The 25,405-nt window shown below is 45.8% G+C and overlaps 1 protein-coding gene across 5 annotated transcripts in view; it reads left to right on the top strand.

Annotated features, from left to right (window-relative positions):
- CCBE1 (collagen and calcium binding EGF domains 1) overlaps positions 1,034 to 25,405 on the top strand; it is a 235,913-nt gene continuing 211,541 nt past the window's right edge. Inside the window, exons 1-3 of one of the 5 annotated variants that reach the window (XM_021099901.1) lie at positions 1,034 to 1,117; positions 1,402 to 1,948; positions 2,380 to 2,460. In XM_021099901.1, coding sequence (XP_020955560.1) covers positions 1,818 to 1,948; positions 2,380 to 2,460 — 212 coding nt within the window. In that variant the 5' untranslated portion in view covers positions 1,034 to 1,117; positions 1,402 to 1,817. Of the gene's footprint in view, positions 1,949 to 2,379; positions 2,461 to 25,405 lie in introns of all 5 variants that reach the window. The other 4 variants (XM_021099895.1, XM_021099891.1, XM_005659840.3 and 1 more) reach the window with 4 other exon arrangements.

Consider the following 25,405-nt stretch of genomic DNA (forward strand, 5'->3'; position numbering starts at 1 on the left):
TGTGAAATAAACTCTTCTCTAGAAAGCAGCAAGCTGGAAAGTTGAAGCTGAAAATCCTGTGCCCTATAATCTTTTAGGTTAAAAATGACAACAGTTATTGTCCACTGAGCACCTAGTATATGCTGGGCACCATGAAACTGTGTTACATGCATTGACTTATTACTCTTAAACATTTATAGGGAGGTTTCCCCCATTTTACAGATGAGAAAACTGAGATTCAGAAGTTTATATGACTTGCCCGAGGTCACAGACCTAGGAAGCCACAGAGCCTGGGTTTGAATCCAGGGCTTTCTGCGGACCTCATGATGGTCACCGGCAGATTTTACAAGCTTCTGAAGTGTCTCCTGAATGACCACGTGAAAATTGACTTTTGCGTGGCACCGTTATATTAATATCAAGACTTTTTACCCTCTGCCATGTGTATAAGTTTTGGGGGAAAAAACTACCTTGCTGAATGAAGAAGTTGGGCTCCTCATTTCAAAGGGCATTGTATTAAAATAAAATGATAAACGTGAAAAACCTTTGGAAAATACAAAAGCATTCTACAGAGGGATGATGATACCATTGCTGTTTACAATGTCAAGAGGTGCGTGATATTCATGATCATTCTCAAAACACCAGCTTACCCAACAAATTAGCACACTGGTAACTTGTGAACAAGCTACCTTTTCACCTCCTCATCCTGCCGAGCTGCAGAATGCCTTTGTTAGAAGTTAGTATTACAACCTCGTGCTCCAGCAACTTATTTCTGGGCCAGGACCACTTGCTCAGCGGGGCACGTTTGTGTCATGAGTTTCTCTTTTAACAGGCACAGAAACGCCTAATGTGTAGACATACACACGGGTTACAGCTGGGTCACCCCCGACGAGCTGATTTACCGCCCCCAGCCCGGGTTTCGCGATACGGGTAAATAAGCCCGCTTAACTAGCTGGGGGGCAGGGCCGGTGATTAACGGCCCCCTTCAGAGTCTCACCTGATCTTCCAGGAGTTTCCAGCTCTCACGTGTGTGCTTGGTTTTGAAACAGCATTAAAGCAGCTCGGAGGCAAGAGGATTTAAAAACCCCACGAGGAGCCGGCGAGAGCTCATTAGTTGCTCGACCCTGGAGGACGAAGGAAAGTTAGTGAAGGTTGACCACGCTCTAGAAGTAGTGCAGCTTCAGGTTTGGGAAAGCAGTTTGGGAGAACCGTTTTCAACTACTCCTTCATCCTATACTAAATACTGAGGAAAACTAAGCGGAGAAAGGACGTGTAAGGAGCGTCCGGGGCGTGGGGGGGAGGCAAACACTGGCCTGAGCCTGGTCCTTGGAAATCAACTGACAACAGGAAGGAAGTTTATTAACCCCTCCGCTCCCCCTCCTTTTTCCCGGGGTGAGAATCGGCTCCTCCTCCTCCTCCTCCCAGTCTTGCGACCCCGGTGTAAAATGCAACCAGCCGCCTGCTCTCGGCACCCCGCGCGTGGTTCCCAGCAGAGGAAGAGGCAGGAGCGGAGGGTGCCGCCCAAAGCCGAGTGGAACGAGTCCATCCGACCGGCGTGAACATCCCAGGCGAGACAGCCTGCACCCCGCGACATACGCTCCGGCGGGGTACCTTACGCGAACCGTTTCTCAGCCGCTCTGCAGAATTGGTACTCGGCACAACTCCTAGCCTGATCCCCTAGCCCCACTGTGCCCCCAACCCCGGTGTTTAAGGCAGGTGGTGCAAACGCCCCCGCCCTCGGGCGCCTCCTGCCGGGGAGAGGGAAGGCGGCGGGCGCTGAGCAGTCGGGCGCAGGGCGGGGAGAGAACTCCGGGGCCGGGAAGAAGCCGGGAGCTTCCCTGATGGTGCCGCCGCCTCCGAGCCGGGGAGGAGCGGCGAAGGGGCAGCTAGGCAAGAGCCTGGGTCCGCTGCTGCTGCTCCTAGCTCTAGGACACACGTGGAGTTACCGAGAGGAGCCCGAGGACGGCGACAGGTAAGCGCGACCTCAGGCGCACGGGGTGCAGGCGGTGCTCCCCACCCACTCCCGTAGTAACCTGCACGCCCTCGCTCTCCAGAGCGCTCAACTTGGGGGACGACGTTGAACTCTGTTCCCGGCTCAGAGCCTCCGCACCCTTACCCGGGCTCTCCCTTCTGTGGGTCCGGGCTCCGTGACACCCGCGCCCCGCATTCTTGCCACCCTCTAGGGCCCCGCTTCTTCACCCTTATTTTTTTTTTTTTTCTTCTCTTGGGGCTGGCTTTGCTCCGCTGGACCCTCGCCTGGCCCGCCCCTGACCCCGGAGGTCCCTTCGCGTCCGCGCTGGGGCACCAGCGTCTGCGCCACGCGCGCAGGACGCAGATGGCCAGCGCGCGCAGCCCTCTGTTCTCCCGCGGAGAATCAACGAAGTTCCTCCAACTCTTTCACAGAGAAATCTGCTCGGAGAATAAAATCGCCACGACCAGATACCCATGTCTGAAGCCTTCAGGCGAGCTCACCACGTGCTTCAGGTAAGTCTCAAGGCTCGGCCGAGTCCGCCCCGCGCGCGGGGCTGGTTGGGGAGGCAGCGCCACGGAGGAGGGGTTTGGAGACACGCTTGGGGACCAGAGCCACGGTGGTGCTGGGATGTATTGGCGATTTCTTGGTGCAGCCCACCCCCCACCCCCCTTTTTTGCATGTGGTTTCTGGGTCAGAGCAGCGATGGGTTGACTGAGTGTCTGCTCCTGGAGTTTGTGCTCCAAGATCCTGAGGGAGGTGCTTTACTGCTCCCTGGAATACCTGCGAGGCGAAGGTTGGAAAAAAAAGGTTGTAAATTTATAAGGAAAGTGGATCAGATTGTGTATTTAGAAAACAAAACGCAAAAGCAACCGTCTGTCTTTGCTGTGCTGCACTGTTTACATCCAGAGTCGTCAACAAGGAAATACTTGGCCCTTGGCTGTCTTTTTGACCTTCTGCCAGGACAGAGTGTAATGCGCCGTCACGGTCTCTGTGGGCAGAAGGATGGGGCAGGATTGCGGGCAGTCGATAGGGTTGTGTTAAGTGAAAACAGAGCGTCAAGATTGTTGAGCCACAAAAACAGCCTTTCTGTAAACTCGATCTTCAGATCACCTGGGTGCTCATTAAAACTAAGCATGGATGGGCTAAAGAATCTGTAGTATGAAAAATGCTCATAGGTAATTCTTATTCTCAACAAGGGGCATCACGGCTCCCTATTTGCAACCTCTTAGAGGCAAGGGTTGATTTGTCACATAGGTTACTGTCCCAGTGCCTTCACTGGAAGGAGGCACGTGGGCACAAACACTTCTGAGGTGCAACCTACCGAGATCACGCACTCCACCTAACTTCATCTCTGTCTCAGGGAATTGTGCATTGCCCTGGGTACCGAGATAAGTATCAAGTTGTACAAGATAATAGCAATCCTCAAAAGTGAACTCAGTAAGAGAGGAAAGATGTAACAGATGAAACTTAAGGGTTTCAGCTGTAAGCAGTTTCATATGCACAAAGGTTCAGGTGTAAGTGGTTCTAGGGCTGGTCAGTTTAGAGGTACAAAGGCACATTTTGACCATGCTTTATGAAACCTGTTGGCAGAGGAATGACTAATCATTTAAGCCACAGCTACGTGGCTTGAGAAAAGGACTGCCTTCTCTTGAGACGTGGGTGGTGGAACACCAGGCGGGAACAGGTGAGTTAGGGAGTAGGGTTCAGTTGGCAGGTGTAAAGATGTAGGTTAACTAGGTGAGCAAGGTTGCTTAGCTTGGGACCTGGCCTGGTGGTATCAACTCCGGGACTTTGCCTGGTTCCAGCCTTGTGTTTCATCTACACTATTTCTTGGAACACTTTTTTTTTTCTTATGACCACAGCATAAAACCTCTACTTTAAAATGGGAAAATGACCCTGAGATTGTTTGCTCATTTATTTGGTCCCTGAAGGTCAGACTGCTTGTAAGTCAGTGACAGTTACAAAATGCATGTCCGATTTTCATGAAACCATTGGTGCCTGCCTGATTAGTGTTCTAAGCTGATTGCATTCGTTACGCTGTTACTGTTTTTTTTCCCCCCAGACTTAAAATAACTTTTCTCTACTAAGACAACAGGAGACAATAGCCATGTCTTGATTTTTCATTAACAGCAACCCGGAGAAACAGTTTATAGAGCTAAGGAAAAAGATACCTCTAGGAGAAAAGGGCTTTGTTTTGGAGACAGAGGAATGGCAGAATGGTTTCAGCTGAAGAGAATGGTAATGGTCCCTGTGAATAGAGTCCTATTCATTTTCCTTTGAGTTCTATGTGTACTTCATTGGTTTTACACAGCTTCTATAACCTTGCAACTTTCTAAAGGTTGGTTGGCAGTCGCTGCCCCCATTTTGAACCCCAAAAATGGAAGAACTTTGTGTGTTCGTTGGTTTGTGAATTCTAATTATCCTGGTCCTGTAGACCCTTGCCACTTCCAGTGCGGTCTGGAAATGGGCACAGGCATCATGTGGGAGCCTGTATTGTCTTATGCCCCTGCCCAGACCTCCTGAATCAGAACCTGCACGTTAATGAGATGTGCATTAAAGCTTGAAGCGCTGCTGTAGAAACCAGTGTCCTCAGTGAGGGTCATGGTGCAAACCAAACCTGTTGTGACAGATTCTCAGGAGCTCAGAGGCCTCTACAGCTGAGCGGGTAGTTAGCCCTTACTACCATATTAATGTAAAACCAGACAAAGAACCAGCCTTCCAGGAAAACCAGACTCTTCAATTGTTCGATGACCTTTAATAAAGCTGTAAGTAAGTGGCAGAGCTGCTGTTCGGGGAATGCTATCTGACTGCATAGAATTTGGCTTGTCCTGATGTCTTCTGGCAAAGGGCCTTTTCACACAAGAGAATGAATGTCCAAAGTCACTCTTGAAGTGTGGAAAGTAATCTTTTAACCCTGATTTAAAACAAAACAAAACAAACAACTTGTTGTGGAGGATGCGTTTAATACTAAAAATGAATATGGCAGGTGCAGGTAATCTGAATCTACCACTATTCCTAAAAGTATATGGAGACTTAAGTGATAGGGAAAAGAGATGAGTTCAAAATAATCATTGTTCTGTGCCCCCCCACACCTCTGTACACTTGTTTTTCATGGTTTTATCTAAGCGACATCTTTTCACTTTAGCCTTATATTAAATGACAGTTTAAGGACTGACTGTCCAGCACCCCTCTATGCACTTTACTTAAATGTAGCTCTAATCCTCAAAGCCACTCTGTAGCATTTGTGTTGTCTCAGTTTTACAGAGGGAACTGAAACTCGGGGATTAAGTCAACTTGCTCAGGGTCATAAAGTTAATACATGGTGAGAGCCAAGATTCAAACCCAGATTTGTCTGACTTCAAAGCCTGGGCCCTTTCATCATCTCAGAGGTGTCTACAGATGAGACTGAGCTTTCTAGATCCTGGGATCTAAATAAGGAAGAAGACTATAAACTTAGATGGCTATAAACTCGAAAGAAGCAGTTAGATAACGCTAACATCCACTGTAACCATAGTTATGGTTTTCTGAATTATCATTGCCCTTGAGATGGTCTCAAATAATTGACTTTTTTTTTTTGTCTTGAGGGCTGCGCTTGAAGCATATGGAGGTTCCCAGGCTAGGGATCTAATTGGCGCTGTTGCTGCCGGCCTACACCATAGCCACTGCAACGCTAGATCTGAGCCACATCTGTGACCTACACCACAGCTCATGGCAATGCCAGATCCTTAACCCACTGAGTAAGGCCAGGGATTGAACCTGTGACCTCATGGTTCCTAGTTGGGATTCGTTTCCACTATGCCACGATGGGAACTCCAATTAACTGACTTTATATTGTACACTGGTGGTTGATAGGTATGACTTTTCTTCCTTGCAGGATTTCAGCTCAATCACATGCTCTGTGTTTGTACAAACTCTTCCCAAATGTGCCCTGAGCCAAGTACCTGGAGTTTATGGAACACTGAATGCGAGGGGCATCTTGGGCTCAAGGACATACTTGCTCAGTGTTATAGTGTGGCATAGTGTATGTTCTTTTACCAGCAGTTAGGACTTCGGAGTTTGTGTGATTTATCTAGGTTCTAAATTTATTCTAGTGGAACTCAGTACCTAAAGTTAATGGTATTTACCCCTCTTGTGGCTGTTTTTTCCTACAAGTTAACTTTTTCCCTCCTTTTGAATACCATGAAGTTTAAACAAAGGGTTTATTTATTTTCCTTTTCCTTCACTGAGTCTCATATCAATAAAATGACAAAGGCTTTTTAAAAATATGGAGTTCCCGTTGTAGCTCAGTGGTTAATGAATCCAACAAGGAACCATGAGGTTGTGGGTTCGATCCCTGGCCTTGCTCAGTGGGTTAAGGAGCCAGGGAGCTGTGGTATAGGCCACAGATGTGGCTCAGATCCTGCGTGGCTCTGGTGTAGGCCGGCGGCTACAGCTCCAATTAGACCCCTAGCCTGGGAACCTCCATATGCCTTGAGAGCGGCCCTAGATAAACGCAAAAAGACAAAAAAAAAAAAAAAATGTTCAAGTATAGGAGACATGGAGGAGTCAACTTAAGTCCAGTAAAAATGCTGATTAACTCTTTGGATCCATTAATCCATTAAGGGCTTGAGCATCTTATTAATGAGCTTAAAGTAGTCCTAAAAAAATGCTTGAGGACAGTCTCTGGTCAAGTTTTAAGACTGAATTTTTAGACCATGGCTTCTGCCACTGTAACCAAGATAGAGTATATGTGATTTGAGTTCAAAGTTGTATAGTTCTTATCAATGAGGGGGAAGAAATGAGCGGCAGCTAGGAATAGCTGTATGGGCAGGAGAAGACTTGATTTTTCAACACGGTTTCTTGGGCAGAATTTAGGTGTTTTAAGTTGCATTAGCTGTGATCTTCAGCTTTGGGTTCATGGACCTCCAAGTAAAGGCCCTCAGTAGTGTTTGTCTGGTCAGTGGTGTCTTGTTAAAATGACAGGTGATGCAAAAACTCCCACTTTGAGGCATTCCCTTCGTGGTGCAGTGGTTAACGAATCCGACTGGGAACCATGAGGTTGTGGGTTCGATCCCTGTCCTTGCTCAGTGGGTTAAGGAGCTGGTGTTGCCAGGAGCTGTGGTGTAGGTCAAAGACGCGACTCAGATCCCACGTTGCTGTGGCTCTGGTGTAGGCCAGCAGCAACAGCTCTGATTAGACCCCTAGCCTGGGAACTTCTATGTGCTACAGGATCGGCCCTAGAAAAGGCAAAAAGACCCCACCCCCAAAAAACCTCCCACTTTGAGATAATGCAGCAGGGTTGCCAAATCCTGTTAAAATGTGGGAGTTAATGTGATATTTCTGCAAGTGTGTTTACCTGGAAATTGGAGAGCAAGAAAGTCATTTAGAGAAACTTAGCCCCAGACTCTAGTTAAGTTGCCATTGGAGGAAAGACTGGAGGATGTGCTGTCTGGCAGGTCACTGAGTCCCTGAAGAGGCCTTTGATAATGTCAAAACAGGCACCGTGGAAACACTGCCCCAGTTGGAATTCTAGCTCTACTGCCAGTTTTGTGACCTTGAACACTCCTCTATCTCTGTGCTTTGGTTTTCTCCTTTGAGTTAATGAGGATGTTAGTTGTGGAGTTACAGGGTCCCAGGTGAGGGTGAACTGAATCGATGTATGTAGGGAGCACTCCCTGGCTCACTGCTGCATCTAAGTCTGGCATGGGGACTGCACACAGTGGGTGCTCAGTGAACCTGTCGCGTTTTGAACTTTACAGTAGACATTTTTGAAAGAGCATGTTAAGATCATGGCCAGAAACCTGAGGGTGTTTATACAGCAGTCAAACATCAGCTGTTTTTACTTTCCCAAGTGTAGGCCAGCCCAGAAAGCTAGTGCCTTGGGGAAATTACCAAGAGTATTTTTGCTTCCTGCCTCCCACCTGACTACACAGTGTGCTCTACTCCAGAGACCCTAAGGGCAGGTGGAAGGCATAGTTAACCCTATTCTAGAAGCTCTTAGAGCTTTGCTCCTTGGTCGGGGTTGTGAAGGGTTTCATTAGCAGAGATGAGGCTAGCAATTGGGTCCTCAGCCCTGTACTGGCCTCTGCCTTCCCATCCTGTGGCCAGCATAGCCTAGGAGAGGCACTTGAGGGCAGTTCTGAAAAGCTGTCTGTTCACATGCAGGGCTTGTGGAGCCCTCTGGGGAAAGCATTTGTATCTTTGTCTACTGTCCCGATTCTGTCCATAAGGAGGAAGTGGTGGAATGCTGTGAAACACAGCAGGGACGGATGGGGGTGGCTTCGTGCAGAACAGTATGCATCACAGGTACGTTGGGGACAACTTCAGTTTCCCTATTAGATCCTCTCTACCCTGGTTGGCTGCCTGTCTCCTCATTTGCGACTGTGTCCTGAGGCTACTACCCCCACACTTGGACAGGGCTCTGTATAGTCAAGTGACTGAGTTGAATAGGATGTTAATGTCTCAAGTAATGATGAGATTTGATTGAAGCCTTGTAAGTTCTTCTAGAACTTCTGTTGCTGTGGAGTATGCCTCCTTTTCTAAATGAGAAACCAGATTAATTGTACCTCTGCAATTAATTGCTTGCGTTAGTTCCTACCTTGACCTGAACTTCAATTGCTAATGTGTTACGTGGCTGATTCTGGCAGCTCTAGCTCACTTGCAACTTGTGACTTTAACACCTGCAGAGGGTGTGAGTGGTCCTTCCAGTTGCATTGGTTGCCCTGTCCACACTGGCTTTGAAGTTTGAGTCACCTCGAAGGTGAGTCGAGGTTTTAAAGGGGATCTTATTCTCTTCCACAGCCTCTGAAGAACAGGTGTCAGAGGAGGTGGAGGATGTTGGCCCAGGCAAGGTTCTGTCTCACCTTCTCTCCTTCATGAAACAGACAAAATGATAGGGACAACAAACAATTGAACTGGCCACAGCAGGCCACACTTACCCTGGTGTCCTCTGAGACGGGTCTAGAAACTTTCTGAAGTTGTTGATGCCTGACTTACTCCATTGACTTCATTTTTTCTAGGCGAAGTCTCAAGGTGGGTGCACCCAGAAAAAGCAAATAGGCTCTTCTAGAATACTTTCTCAGGGGGAGGTTTGCATTTCTGTCAGTAGTTTGTATCGGTGGTTCAGTTTGCCTGAACTGACTACCCTCCTGCTTGGTGGGGCCACCCCCCCAACCCCCACCCATGGCCTCTGTGCCTTAGAGAGTCTGCCTGATGCAGGGTGAGTGTCTGGAGAGTGGAGGTCTCCATTCTGTTTACCTTTCCTCCCCCAAATAAGAGCAAAAATCAGCTGTAACATGTGCAGCTTCCCTTCTGCCAAGCCAGGTTCTTTTCTACAAAGCCATTCACCAATTGCAAAGTTCTGTCAACCGTTTCCTTCATTTATTCAGAGTTTCCTATGTGCCCAGCACAATTCTAGGCACTTAACAATACATATGTGAATAAAGCAGGAAAACCCCCCAAACCTCTGCCCTCGTGGAATGCATGGATTTTAATTCAATTTATCTTTCAGTAAAGGAATTTAGAGCCTAGGATGTCCTTTGGGATGTTTGTAAGATGATTATCTTTGGCACACTCCTGATTAATGTCACGTTTGGGGGACTGAGAGCTTAATTTCCTGTGGCCCAGCTGTGTCCTTTCAGCAAAAGAAACCCCACAGCTCCAGGCAGGGCCACGAGAACCCGGGGGTGGTGGTAACATTTTATTGCGCTCACAAGAAATGAGCACGTGCCGCAAGTCTCTGCTTCTGAGAATTACTGGAATGTGAAAGCCTTGCAAAGAGAAGGCACATTTTCTGGCTATGCTTTGGGAGGTGGACGGCAGCATACACCTCATATGGGCCTGTGGCCCTGGCCTAGGTCAGACTGGTGGTTTGCAAGGGAAGCTCTAAGCTGTATAAAGAGGTGTGCCGCTCCAGCACTGCCTGACCCTCCCAGTAATCCATTACAGGTCTGTGCTTATAAATGTACCTGAACCTTCTGGACAACTTGTTTTCATCCCGAGATGCCTGCAGGGGGCGGAGCGGAGTTATGTCTACACATTCAATCCTAATTAAGCAAAGTACATCTTTCCAGCTTAAAGGTGTGATCTGTGCGAGTCAAAAACAGGTGTTGAGAGCTTGGAAGAATGAATAGGTTGCCTCCTTGTTGGGTATGTTAGAATGCAAATTAGATCATCTTTCCATGCCCTCCGTGACTCTAGAAACTTGGACTACATCCATTCTCAAGTTGTCCACTGCTTGGCCACTGTTGTCAGATATTCTCTGGTATTCTCTTCTGTTGGAGTGATGCCCCCATCCTTAGTCCTCTGGAAAGGGCAGGGGCAGTTGTTGGCCCAGTGCCTGCTGGTACAGAAGCCAGGGGGACCCTCTGCACCAGGATCTGGCCCAGGAAGTCTGGTATGAAGCAGGAAGGGCGAAGTCGGGCCCATGGCATGTTTTTTGCACAACCCATGAATGCTTACACAACCTAAGAATGCTGCTTTTTTTTTTTTTTTTTAAAGGGTTAAACTATGCAGCAGACCTTACTCAGCCCCTAAAGCCCAGATATTTACCATCTGGCCCTCTCTAGGGAAAGTCAGAAAGTTTGCCAGCTGCTAAAGACCCGTCTTTAATATAAAGACTGAAGCTGGGGTTCTCCATCTCTGTGACCTTGTCCCTGGGTCTGAGTTCTCAGAGGTAACACCTGGGGGCATTTAATCAGCTCACCTCTGGGGCCTTTGCTTTTGCGTGGTCTTCCATTGTATCCGGGCCTCCTGCTCTGAGCATCTTTGGTGGTGACTTGGGTTTCCTCATCTCTAGGAATCCAGCATAGTGATTGTTGAGGTGGAGCTTCTTTTCCAGCTCATCTTCCTTGAAATGATTCCCTAAGTGAATGTAACTTTCAGGGTGTCTTTAAGAAGCTGATTTTACTGCAGGTAGTTAAGTGCCAACTTACTGCTGCTTTTCTACGTGTTCCCAAGACTGGCCTGCCTGGGCCAGTTGAGTAATCCCTGGATTATCTTGGCTGATCGCCCACCGACAGTCCTTAATTCCATACTTAATTCCTGACTGTATATTGACCATCACATGCTTTGTTGGCTCAAAGCCGCCTTTCCATAAACTTGTTAGTTTGTAATTTCTGCAGTGGAAAACTTTACATTCAAAAATCAAATGATGGTGTGTATTTTACTGGAGGGACACGCATCTAGAAAACGTCATTCTCAATGAGGAGTACTCTAAATCGGTTGCAATATCCCACTTTTCCTTATATGACTAAAAGGCATGATGGTGTTACTCAACCGTGCTACGCATCAGTAATTAAACTTGTGAACTTCAACTCTGAACTGCCTCTTAACAGTGCCAGCTCTTTCATTCCATAAAGATCAGAGACTCCTAAAGTGATGCCTTTGGACCCTGAACATAGGGAATAAATGGTGAAGGAGAGAGCTATTTTAAAGGAAATATTTTGAGTGAGAAACAGTCTAATGGCATCTTGGAGAAGGGAAAGGAGAAAAATATTGCAATGGACTACTGGGCATATTAAGATAAATACATTGGGGTATAGCAAAGAAGAAAATGCAGGTATACACACTTGATAAGGATTAGTTTCTTATGAAGATGGAAGTTGGGTGAGAAAAAGATATTAAAGTCATGTGGGAACTTCTGCCCTTGGTAACAGCCATTTTAAGTGATTCAGCTAAACAGATGAAGTGGGAGCCTGACAAAACTTATAAAGGTCAACAGATTGACAAATGCCGTTTTTGTAATCTGCATGTGTCCAATGCGGTTTCCTTGGAGGTTGGAGGCTGTGTTTCACTCCGGGATCTTCCTGTAGTGAAATGGCTCCCAGCTTCTGTGGGGAGAAAATTGCAGGGTGGAGGGGAGGTTGACCTCTTGGGAGCTTCCAAGACCACAAGACTGTTCATCAGAGGCCAGGTCGTTCCAAAAAGATGCACTGATGTTGAGTTCTGACGGATTCTGAAAGGTTAGAAGAATCTCAAATGCAACACCAATGGGATTTCATCTCTGAAAAGTTTGCCCGAAGGATATTTTAATTCTGTAAAAGTGATTTGAATAGTGTGCTGGTTTTCTGGAAGTCATTCTTGAATGCTCTGGCCTGGAAACTGGGTGGACAGAGAGAACAGTCACTGCAGGACTCTGTATAAAACTTATGTGGAAGTCACTTAAGCAGGCAACGTTTTCTATCTGGAACACCGCTCAAAGGAAAGGGAGAAAAGGAGGAGAGGGTGGAGGCATGGAAGGGAGCTTTGAATAAAAAGAAAATTGAGATCGTGTCCTTCTTTATTCCTGATTTCCCTGTGTGTGTGAAGGCTCTGTCGCACAAGTACTCGAGCTTGCCCTGCACATTCTCACTCAAGGTCCCTGAGCAGGTGCGTGGCAGAGCCAGGGTCCTCAGCCAGACAGTCTGACTCTAGAGACTCTGTTGGGCTCCTCTGTAAGGCCTGACAGTTGTGATTACCTTGCCCTCTGCCAACCACAAATTAAAAAGATGTCAGGGGGTTCCCAGGGGCTCCATGGATTAAGGATCTGGCATTGCTGCTGTGGCATAGGTTCCATCCCTGGCCCTGGAATTTCTGCATGCTGTGGGCATGGCTAAAAAACCCACACAAACCTTTAGATGAAGGAAGGACTGCTAGAAATAGGGATGTTGGTGATGCTGGCACAAACATAAAGCAGACAAGGTATCAAAAAAAAAAAAAAATTCAGAAACCAACCAGCGCCCCCCCACCCGCCACGTTAGTTTACTAGTGTTGCCTAAACAAACTACCATAGACTCGGAAGCGCAAATAGATTTCTTGTGATTCTGGAGGCTTATAGGTCTGAGAACACCATGGTGGCAGGATCGATCCCTCTGAGGCCTCTCCTTGGCTTGCAGACACCTGTCTTCTCCCTGGGGTTTCCACATGGTCTTCCCTCTGTATCTGTGACCTGATCCCTTCCTCTTATAAGGCCACCCTTTCATCTTGCATTGGAGCCATCCTAATACCTCATTTTGACCCCATGACCTGTTGAAAGCTCTTCTGGTCCATTCTTTGGTCCTGGAGTCAGGACGTCAAGGTGTAAGTTTTGGGGAGAACACAGTCCAGCCTGTTACATCCCCACCAAAACCCAGCACACACGGATCATGTATTAAAGGGACACTTGATACACACTGATGTCCATGGGTGTCACTGTCCCACCCTGGTAATGCTGAGTGACCCAGTGACATTAAAGTATCTTAACAGTACCACCGAAGAAGAGGATTAAACTCTCTCTAAAATGGCTTCAACCATAATGCGCTGTTTCTTTTCCATAGAACCTCTCTCTCCAGGGTCGTACCATTGATGGAGGCTGTGATCTGTTCTAATACTTACATTAAGATATTGTTATAGTATTATAAATGCTGAGGCCCTATGCCAGACCTGCTGCATCACAGTCTGCATTTTGACAAGGTTCTTGGATGTTTCTTACATAAAATTGGGAGGCATGCTCCTGATCAGCGTTGCATGGTTTCAGGCTCCCTCCTCTCACATGGCTGTTTTTTGCTTCCTACGTGTAAAGCCCTAGGCAGTGACTTGTAGCTTAACCTGCACATTGGAATCACCTGGTGAACTTTAAGTGAGTTTTAGTGTCCAGATATACCCTAGACCACTTATAAACAATGGAGGGGGAGTGCCAGGCACCAGGAATTTGTTTTGCATATGTGTGCTTTTTTTTTTATTTTTTTTTTTTTTTTTTAGGACTGCACCTGAAACACATGAAAGTTCCCAGGCTGCGGGGGCGAATCAGCTACAACTGCCAGCCTATACCACAGCCACGGCAATGTGGGATCCAAGCCGCGTCTGCGACCTACGCCACAGCTCAGGGCAATGCCAGATCCTTAATCTGAGAGGGGCCAGTGACTGAACCTGAAACCTCATGAATACTATTTGAGTTCTTTACCTCTGAGCCGTGATGGGAAATCCCTTTTTTTGGTTTAGTTTTGTTTTAGGAATTCTTGAAGTTCCTTGCATGATTCCATTATACAGTCAAGGTTGAGAACCTTGGCGTGTAAAACAAAAAGGGGTGAACTGTCTGGTTCTTAGCCAGGGGAGAAATGGCCCTCTTTTTTTCTGTGGCCACTGGCCTGGGTCCTCGTGTCTTTTGCAAATGCTGCAAGTCCGTGACCCTTGACAGGGAAATTTTATAGCAAAAGCTTGCACTGGTGCCCGTGTCTTCCATCTCTTCTGTTGGGTGATGCCAGGAGGAAGAGCATGGGACCTTTTTCCTTTCTGTGGGTTGGGTCCAAGGGCCGTCAAGGGAGCAATGAAGTGAGCTGAGATCCTCATGAGATTGGTGTTGCTTAAGCTGATCAGTCCTAAATCCCTTGGTGCAAATTCCATCACTTCTCATTTCCTATTGCAGCCTCTCAGCTTGGTGTCTGGAGCTACTTAGTGACCTTTGGTGCATTTAAAAAAAAATATTTTGCTTTGTTGCTGCACTGCATGAGCCTTCTACCAAGATATAAACATGGCTAAGCATATTATAAATGAAAGCTTTTTGGTTTCAAGCTATACTTTTCTTTCCTTGCATCAAACACACTTCCCCCCATATAGTGCGAGAGGAAACCTATGTGCTGGCAGAGATTCTCCTCCCATTCCCTCTTCAACTCCTCAGGCCTCCCCCGATCACTGAAGGAACTTCTTAGCCCCCAGCAAACAAGGCTTTTTATAGGTTTGCGTTAACTTTATGCAACATGGAACAATGTGCTCTATGGTTTGCGTAATTATCGCTTAGGCTCTGTCTTGACCATATAGCCTTAAATAGTATATGACTTACCAGGCAGTCCCCAAGTATATCCGTAAGTAATGCATCATTCCATACATATAATTGCATCTTTTTTTTTTCCTTGCCTTTTTTAGGGCTGCACCTATAGCATATGGAGGTTACCAGGCTAGGGGTCGAATCAGAGCTGTAGCTGCTGGCCTACTCCACAACCACAGCAATGCCAGTTCCGAGCTACATCTTCAACCTACACCACAGCTCACAGCAGTGTTGGATCCTTAACCCACTGAGCGAGGCTAGGGATGGAACTTGTCCTCATGGAAACTAATTTTTTGTTTTTTTTTCTTTCCAGTTGGGTTTTTAACCTGCTGAACCACAACAGGAACTCCCATAATTGCATCCTTTTTGAGTAAAATAGTGATCATTCTGATAAAATCACAGGCATTGAAGTTGTTACAAATTGAGAAAGGAAATGTAATTGCATGTTATGGTTCGATGTGCTCCTGAGGGTTCTTACTGATGGATTTCTTTGAATTGGAGGCTGGCAAGATGTGGCATGGTTCATATGTGACTTGAGTGTTTAATAAACTTCTGGAGTCTGATGGCATGAGTGTTTCACTCTATTAGAAAGAACGGATCTTTAAAGTCTTAGGTGAAGGCGTGAAAGAATCCTAACAACTTACTAGGTACCTTCACTATCCCCATTATCTTTAGGTCCTTCACCAGAGAACCCTAGTGATTGGGAAGCCCATGTCTGGGTTGTGGCACACATTAAAATTAGCTGTCGAAGACACCTCTAAGTCCATGACAAGATGCTCCAGGCTCTGGTCAAGGAGGCTCTGGCAGTATAGCTACCACCCTATGGCCCTAGGGAAGGAGGAGGTGGCGATGTTGGCACACCTGGAGCCACTTGTGGGCAGTCACCGCTGTAGTGGGTGTGTTGCACCCATGAGGCTGCTGCAGTGCAGACCAACCCGCTTGGCATCGCCTGGCCATCAAGCTCTATTCAACCTGTACCTCCAAACCCTGCTCTCTAGTGAATCCTTCCTTGGCTGTTTTAAAAAGCTTCTCTTGTCCATCCTTTAAGATGTGACTTTCTGTATCGTCTTAGGGTATTTATCCCTTAGCTTATACACAGCTTGACTCTGGACTGTCCTTACGCATTGGTATGAGCTCATACAGGCACCTTCGATGTCATGGAAGCCTTCATTTGGTGAAGCCCAGTGCTGCAGGGACTGTAGTTTTCATGCCCCAAGGAGATGAGGGTTTCATTTGGACATCTTGGGACTCTACAACTGAGGGGCTTGGCTCCCGTCATGATAGGGAGACATTTTGCAAATGTATGTAAAGGATCCATTGTGCTCTGTAGTTACTTCACAGGGACACAAGAAAGAGGAAATCCTCCCTTTAAACGTTCCCTTTATGATGATAGCAGTACCTGCTCTTGGCATGTTTTATATCATAGGGGATGACCTAAAATTGTGGGTCCTCTGTAATCTCCCCTCTTCAGGATAGTGACAGCCAAGGGACTAGAGTGTGTTTTCTTGATCTCTTCTCTGTGCCTTTAATAACAGACACAGTTACTTACAGAAATAGGTTCGTTCTGCCATTGCTTTTTTTTTGCTTCTCTTTTTTTTAGGGCTGCACCTGCAGCATATGGATGTTTCCAGGCTAGGGGTCTAATCAGAGCTACAGCTGCTGGCCTGCACCACCACCACAGCAAGGCAGGATTCAAGGTGTGTCTGCAACCTACACCACAGCTCACAACAAAGCCAGATCCTTAACCCACTGAACAAGGCCAGGGATTGTACCTGCATCCTTATGGATACTAGTCAGATCCGTTTCTGCTGCGCCACGACGGGAACTCCTGCCATTGCTTTTTCATATAATAATGCTTATTATCTAGACCACAAAGTCACTTTACAGTATGCTGTTATATAGCATGGTATTTCATTATATGGATGCATTAGCATTCATCTGCTTACGGGAGAGCTGTTTATAAAGCAGTTAGCAGGAGTTCGCGTCACGGCTCTGTGGTAATGATCCCAACTAGTGTCCCTGGCCTTACTCAGTGGGTAGGGATCCAGTGTTGCTGTGGGCTGCAGTGTAGGTTGCAGATGTGGCTCAGATCTGGAGCTGCTGTGGTGTAGGCTGGATTCGACCCCTAGCCTGGGAAATTCCGTATACTGCAGTAATGGCCCTGAAAAGACCCCCCTCCCCCCAAAAAAAGCAGTTAGCAGATGGCTAAGGGTTTTGGGTAGCTTTAAATTTAAGATGCAAATTCCCAACAGATTGAGTTTTAGCAAAATGAATCGGAAGGAGAGGAGAATCTAGAGTAACCTGAGAAGCATCTTGGTCTGGAACCAGCAGGATGTGGCCTCTAGTGTGTGGCCCTGCCCCTGCACTCCTGGGACCCTTAACCCTCTGGCTCTGATCTTGGGTTGCAGGAGGGGTGGGGCTTTGATCGAGTTCCTTCTCCCTCTGGCAGTCTGTGATTGCTCCCTGCCTCAGAGGGCAGAGCTAACGGAAGCCAGCTTAGTTCACAGCTCAGGGGGTTTGCTTGCGGAAAGACATCTTGGTATGAAGGACAGGGTGAGGCCATCTGGAAACTTGTCTAATCAGCCTTAAAACCAAGACAGCCATCTGGGAGCATCATCTCTTGAATGCCTTTGGTAGTTTCTCTTACCCAGTTCTTAGAATCTTTTTACTCTCCAGGTACATACTTGTTGAAGCAAGCTGCCCCCCCTTCGTTGTCAGCACAAGAGACCATCTTTCTCTGAGCAAGTGTTAAGCAACCCCCTCACCCCCCACCCCACCGATGCCTCTGTTTGCTTTTCCTGATATTTTTTTTCCAGATGTGCTGTCCCACAGAATAAGGGAATGAAGGTGCAGTACCAGCTGTACCTGCTGCCTCACTTAGGGAAGAGCAGTACTCCCAGGGTGACCTGCCTTCTTTCTAGAAAAGGAGAAACTGTTTCACTGGGGCGACAAAGTAATAAAGTGGGAAGAAAAGGTGACATCAGCTGAGAAGGCTTCCTCGTAAAAGCTCCTTCACATTTTTTACCCTAACATGCTTGGCTTAATACTTGTGTCTTAACAGTTACGAAACATTTTATTACAGACTTGTTCCTACACGTGTATATCCTCCAGAGTTTATTTTTCCAAGGATCTTTGTAAAGACTTCACCTGCTAACTGGTCTGCTGCAGCCGAGTTGCCCATGTCGTCATTTTGAGCCATATTTGAGCTCCATATTTGGCTCTGTTTGGCCAAGGGAAATAGAGAAATGATGAAACAAGGCAATTAGCTGCATAATTTAGATTAAAGGCTTTCTTGGCTTGTTTTAGTCAGCCAGATTTACCCACATGAAAGAATGAGACTTCTTTTGAATTACCCAGATAATTACCAGATTTTTAACACCCTTTTCTATGTTTTAGATGGTCTCAGTTTAACGAAATAGGATCTCACTTGAGTTTCAAATTAAATCAACAGACGGCTCATTAATTTCAAGCTTGATTCTTTCTGCTAACTTGTTTTTATTTTATGGCTGCGCCCTGTGGCATATGGAGGTTCTTGGGCTGGGGATCGAACTGGCACCTCCGCAGAGCCTGAGCTGCTGCAGTTGCATTCTTAACCCACTGAACCACAGCGGGAGCTCCCTAACTTTGTCTTTATACCCTATCATGTCTGTATTTTAACCTGTTCTTTTGAAAGAGTCTTCGCCATTGTGGGGTTGTAATTTGGATGGATATAAATCTCTAGAGAAGCCTTTGCTTTCCAGTGTACTTCATTTACTTGCATCATAATCACAGAAAATGCATGAACTTAGCTTTTTTTGGAAGACGAAGACAAGCTGACCACATTTTCCCTCTTTGTATTTATGTTTATTACTTTTGTCCTTTTAAGGCTGCACCTGCAGCACATGGAGGGTCCCAGGCCAGGGGTCCAATTGGAGCCACAGCCGCTGGCCTACACCTCAGCCATACCAGATCCAAGCCTTGTCTGCAACCTATACCACAGCTCACAGCAACACTGTATCCTTAACCCACTGAATGAGGCCAGGGATCAAACCCTCGTCCTCATGGATGCTAGTCAGGTCCATTAACTGCTGAGTCACAACGGGAACTCCCTTCTCTGTATTTTTAAATTGTAAAAACTTTGAAGAATGCTGTAAGAAATTCCCATTTGCTCATCGCCAACGTCAGTAATCAAGATTTTACATCATTTGCTTTCTTTTTCCTTTACTAAAGTATCTTAAACTCAGATGTGTCATTTTACCACTATATATTTCAGTATTCCTCTCTAAAAATATGGAGTTTTCACTTTCAAAATGTCATTACCCCAAAAGTTTGTAAACATTCTCCCCCTGAATAAAACTTGGGCTTTGAGGAATTATTTTTCTTGAATCAAGCCATGTATGAGGGGGTACTTCTGTCACCCCTAAAGAGTGATCTTACATTCTAGCAGGTCTGCATACTTCTGAGTTTCTAGAATAGAAATGCTGTACCATACCCCCAGAATGTGACATCGCACCACTGTTTGTGGCAGAGCAGAACTCTGTATGAGGCAGTGGCCCAGGGGTAGTTATTTGCTTAATTAAGTTTCACAAATAAAAAGATAATTTCACCTTAAAGGCAGTTCCCTGTTTGATCTCCAAGAGAATACCATCCTATGAATGGGGTATGTTCTTAGCAGATGAAAATGTCGTTTCAATGGGAAGGCTAACATTTTATCTTTATAACTTAGCTGTCTTTATTTTACTTAGGGCTCTTTTAAACCTGAATGAACAAGCCTTTTAAAAATTTAATATAGTTTTTAAAGGTTACTTTCCATCCAGTTATTACGAAACATTGGCTATATATTCCCTGTGTTGTACAGTATAGCCTTGAGCCTGTCTTACACCCCGTAGTTTGTACCTATACACCCCCCAGCACACACACACTGGTAACCACTAGTTGTCTGTATCTGTGAATATGCTTTTTTGAACACTATTTTTGGTAGGTAGCAAAATTATATTAACTCTTATTACGTGAACTTCACTCATGTCAAAAAGAAAAAAGCAACTTAGATATTGTGAAATGAAAGGTAGCCATAATTGTTTTCATTATGACATCTGTTCATGTACCGTTTTCATGTTTTACATATTTTTTAAAGTAAAATCAGGGATTTCCTATTGTATCTCCGCGGTTAATCTGACTAGCATCCATGAGGACACAGGTTCGATTCCTGGCCTCGCTCAGTGGGTTAAGGATCTGGTGTTGCCATGAGCTGTGGTGTAGGTCGCAGATGTGGCTTGAATCCTGTGTGGCTGTGGCGTAGGCCAGCAGCTACAGCTCTGATTGGACCCCTAGCCTGGGAACCTCCATATGCCATGGGTGTGGCCCTAAAAAGCAAAAAAAAAAAAAAATATATATATATATATACATATATATATAATTTACTCTCTGCATATTTAGTTAACAATCTTGTATGTTTTAAATATTTAAATTGTCTCATCATCTGTGGTATAGACAGCAGGCCCCCAGGCCCTCCTGTCCCACTACAGCACTTGTGTTTCAGTTTTCAATCTTGTTCTGAGTTTTATGTCCGTAGCTCTGAATAACTTACTACAACTGAAATTCAGTTTCTGGCACTTTGTGACTTCGCTCTGTGGGCCAAGAGAGTTTGCCTGTCGGCCACCATCCGTCCACACTCGTCCCCTCTTTGCATCATCCCTGTCTAGTTCTGGAGAGATGGGTTTTCTTTGTCTACACGACTCTAGAAATGTGACATTTCAGCCCTGCTGAATGCTTGGAGTCTTTTTTCCTTTTTCTCTCTAGTATTTTGCCTTCCTTATAGTTCATAATTGTCCTATCTTTTGCCCTTAAAAGTGTGGAACTAATCTAATCCCCAAGTTGCTCTCACTTGTGTCAAGTTTCTGTCAATTCATTCAAACTTTTTAGGTGCCCCACCATTTCAACCTTCTTGAAGAAATTCCTCCTAGAACCTGAGGTCTGCTGTGATCCGGGCCAGTTCCTCAAAATCTGTTGCAGCCTCAGGCTTTCCTGTCTGTCAGCCTGCAAGATCTCTGGTGTTAGATTCCAGATTTCCTGGACCCCTATTTTGCCTTTTCCTGGCTTCTTTCCATGGAGCATATAGTTGAGTACTTCTCTGAGAAAAGGTCTCAGGAAGGTATTTTTGGAGGTTGGGCAGTCCACGTGTCTGGCTGATTTTGTTCTCTGGTGGTTGCCCGTAGAACATTTCAAAGGTTCACATGTCTAAACAGACTGATTTCGACTCCCCCTCCCCACTCCCGCCACACAGCCCGCCCCCTCACTTGTGGTATGAATATCTGGTGAGTTGCTGTAAACAGAAATGCAGAAGCAGTTTTAGCTCATTCCTTTTCAAAGCCTCTGCATGGCCAGTCTTTTATCACAGATATTCCAATCTGGGCTCTGTCTCCACTGCCACTATCCTGGTCCAGGCCACCATCATCTTTGGCCTGAACTACTGCAGCTGTTCTCTTTGCTTTCTGTCATGTCACTTACAGTCCATTCCTGTGCATCAGAAACTGAGGTCCTGAGCCTTAACACAGATGATGTCCAACCCAGATTTAAAACTCTTCAGTGCCTTCTCATTACCCTTTAAACAAAATCTCTCTTCCTCACCCAAGTCTGTAAGACCCTGAGTGATCTGACCCCTGCCCTGCCTATCCACTCTTGTTGTATGTCATTTTTCTTCAGTTTAGCTCAGTATCCCTCATGTCTTTAAACAATCCTCTTGTCTCATGATGTTGTGCATTCTGTTCCCTCTGCCTTGGTTAAAAGGCTTTTTTGTTTTCTTTTTTTAAGGGCTGCAGGTGTGGGATATGGAAGTTCCTAGGCTAGGGGTCGAATTGGAACTTTAGCTGCTGGCCTATACCACAGCTGCAGCAATGCCAGATCCAAGCCACGTCTGTGATCTATACCACAGCTCATGGGGACGCTGGATCCTTAACCCACTAAGCAAGGCCCGGGATCGAACCTGCATCCTCATGGGTGCTAGTTAGGTTCATTTCCACTGACCCACACGGGAACTTCATTCCTTTTTATTTTCATTTTTTGTCTTTTTGCCTTTTCTAGGGCTGCTCCCGTGGCATATGGAGGTTCCCAGGCTAGGGGTCTAATCGGAGCTGTAGCCACCAGCCTACGGCAGAGACACAGCAACACGGGATCTGAGCCGCGTCTGTGACCTACACCACAGCTCATGGCAATGCCGGATCCTTAACCCACTGAGCAAGGCCAGGGATTGAACCCGCAACCTCATAGTTCCTAGTCGGATTCATTAACCACTGAGCCACGATGGGAACTCCTCCATTCCTTTTTAAACAACCACTAATTCAAGCTCCCAATCCTTCAGAATTGTGTCACTTTCTCTGAAATGTTCCCCACACCCCCTTCTGCACATATATACCCCTGTCCCCATGATTCTCCATTTCAGGTCCTTGTTTTATTGCTATAGCAATTTGTAGCTTGTTTTGTCTCTTCCCGACTAGAGGCAGAGGCTCTGTTTTTATTTTCATATCATCTGTGCCTTAGTGCAGCACTTGGTCCATTTTCCCTGCAGAATACATGTCTCCGAAAGGGTAAATGAATACACGTGGTTACTGTGTGGTAAGATCATCCTCTGAAACAGAGCCATGTTTATTATTTGTGGACTTAAATTTATTCTTGGATCTACTCCAGATATGTAAGGCAGCTTGCAATACATAAAATATGAAAATATAGCATAAATTAAAAAGACGAAAAGCCTGGAAACTTCAGAAATGGGGCCAGTATTTAGGGTAAGCATGTATATACCATAAAGACACAGACTTGCTAGGGCTGGGCCATTTGGCTCTTTGCTCTCGAGCAGCCAGTGAGACCAGATGGGTTATACAAGTCTGTAGGATAAAAAGTGAATAATGCTCAGAAGAACTACAACTGTTCCTTATGTTCAGACCAAAGAGAAGTTTCACCCAGGGTAGGTATAAAAAGAATTCATAATATGATGAAAATCACCCTGGGAGTGATGTGGTAAGTTTCATAGGAACAATTCTTACAGTGACTTTCAAATATAGGCTGCTGCTGTCCTGCCAAGTACAGCTTGGTTAAGGCCCTTTAATGGGGCCCCAATGATGCTGTGCTTGGTTGCAGGTACTGGATGAAGACTGCTCCATGTGCTCTGTGATCATTGATGTTGCTGTTTGGGTTTATGGCACTTGCTTGTGTCAGGAGATGACCTACAAGGGGGTGGTTGGGAGGAGGGATATATTTCTGGGCTTTTATTTGTAACTTTGCCCTAACCAAGTACTGATGTTACCATTCCAGTTTCTTTCACACTCACTCCTGTTAAACATCTTTAGATGCTCTGCTTTTCTTCCAGACTTCTCTGCCTTTTCTTCTATCCCATCCCTAGGTCTCTTCCTCTTGCAGCATCTTGTAGCTTATATGGTGCTTGTCTCCTAGGTAGTATTTTGAGGATGTTTGAATCCTCTTTGTCTTCATATTTGATAACTGTCTTTTTACTCAGTTATCAAGCGGGCCAGCTTTCTTGTCTATGTCTTGAACACTGGGGCTTACCCTTAAGAATTTAGATGGTTCAGTCGCTGGGATTCTAAGGAGAATGGAGAATAAAAGACTGAGAAAGCTGTTTTCCTTAGCTTTGTAGAAAGGTACAGTCTTTGAATGTGGGAGCTGTCCACTTCGAGTGAGGCTGCGCAGAGCAAAACTGTGCTACGAGGAACAGAAATCTTCATGAGTTTCATAGCTTTATGTGTATAAGTGACAGGTGATGTTGCTGTAGGTGTTAGCTAATGTTGCTTAGCTTTCTCCATAAAGTCGTTGAACACACCAATCATTATAGATTGTAAGCAGAATTAACAGATTTTATTTAGCACCATGGGTAGGATACAGTACAATGCAGGATCAGCTTTAATACCACAAATTGCAGACAGTGCAGCAGATGAGAGAATGTTGTTTCCATCCCAGGTGGTCACAGATGGGGAGGAAGCCTTCCTCCCCGGGAGCTAGAGCTGCGGGTGGCAAAGCTGTTGTTGGGATGCTTGGTTTGGGCAGCTGACTACCTGGCTTTGGGGTCTTTCCTTTATTGTTCTTCATGACCTAAGTTACAATTTATCTTAACTTTGGGGGCTTTATTAACCCTCCTTAATGAGAAGCCACTGGCAATAAAGATGTGTTTAAGAAAGTACAAAGAATAGTCTTAAAGATAGAAAAGGAAAGACCTTTGGAGCAAAACTTGGATATGATTACATGCTGGATTTGCTCAGGGATGTTTAGGTTTTACAGCTACAAGCCCTTGTTATTGATTAAATTCCTACAGAAAATAACTTTCATTATCAGTCTGAAACTTGAGATCCTAAACCACTTTTCCCCATGGGAGCAGTTATTTTTATAATTGTTGATATACATGTGTTCTCAGAAATGCAAATATTATGTAATAGCAAAAGGGAGTGTATTTGGTTTTTCTGGACAGCGCCACATACACAGCTAGAAGCATAAATTTTGGTTGTGTTCAGAAACATTCTTATTGACTTTGCTTTTCATAATTGTAAATAGTATGCATTGGGCACTGATTGTGTCCCAGGCATTGTGTGAAGCAACATGATTTTCTTTAACCCTCTGGCAATATTCAGAGTAACTATGGCTGACCGTTGGACAATGCAGGGGTTAGGGCCACTGACCCTCCCAAGATGAAAATCCAGTGTCACTTGTAGTTGAGCCCTTCTGTACCACTGGCCGTATTTACTACTAAAAAAAAAAATCCACACGTAAACAGACACAGGCAGTTCGAACCCATGTTGTTAAAGGGTCAGCTGTGCTTTCGTCCTGATACAGATGAGAGGACCTAAGGCTTAGGCCTATCTAGTAACACTCGCAACATCACATGGCTTATAAGGGCTGGAACCTTGGGGTAGTGTTTGCAATTCTGACAGTTTATTCTTTATTCATTCCTTAATCAAAACTGTTTTTTTCTGGTCATCTATTGCTGTATAACAAACTCCCCAACTCTTAGTTGGCCTAAAACAATGATTTTCTTGCCCACAGTTCTGTGGGTTTGTAGTTGGGACAGAGCTAGGCAGGGATGGTTTGGCTCTGCTCCCTGTGGTCTTGGCTGGGGATGGGCGGGGACTCAGCAGGGGCTGGAGGAACTAGGATGGCACCATTCACATGTGGGCGGGGGGCGGGGTGTGCTTGGTGCTGGCCACCAGCCTTGGTGCCTCTGCCGTCTTCCAGGTGACCCCTCTCCACCTGTGCCCACATCATTCAGTAGTCTAGGCGGGCTTTCTTATGGCAGTTACAGGCATTTCAGGAGCCTGGAGATAGAAGCAATGCGAGATAGGAGCTTTGAAGTCCTAAATTCCAGAAGGCCTGAACTTAGCGTTGGTCTCTTTCACTGTATACTGTTGATCGAAGCAAGTGACAGAAGGCCAGCCCAGACTCAAAGGGAGGTGGCCTGTGCAGACAGATAGGGTTGTTGGAAGCTGCTGTTGCAGGTCTCCAAACATGCCCCCGACTCCCATGGACCACGATCCTTTTTCCCTTGACATCTTCCCCCCTCCCCTTGGATTCTTTTTTTTTTTTAAGATGTATGATCTTTAATATTTGGATGAAGAAAGATGCTAGAAGATTTTTTTTATCTTTTATTAATTTATTTGTTATTTCTCCCAACGCACTTTTTTCCACTGTACAGCATGGGGACCCAGCAACACACACATGTA

This window comes from Sus scrofa, chromosome 1, assembly GCF_000003025.6.
Source record: "Sus scrofa isolate TJ Tabasco breed Duroc chromosome 1, Sscrofa11.1, whole genome shotgun sequence".
Classification (NCBI taxonomy): Eukaryota; Metazoa; Chordata; class Mammalia; order Artiodactyla; family Suidae; genus Sus; species Sus scrofa.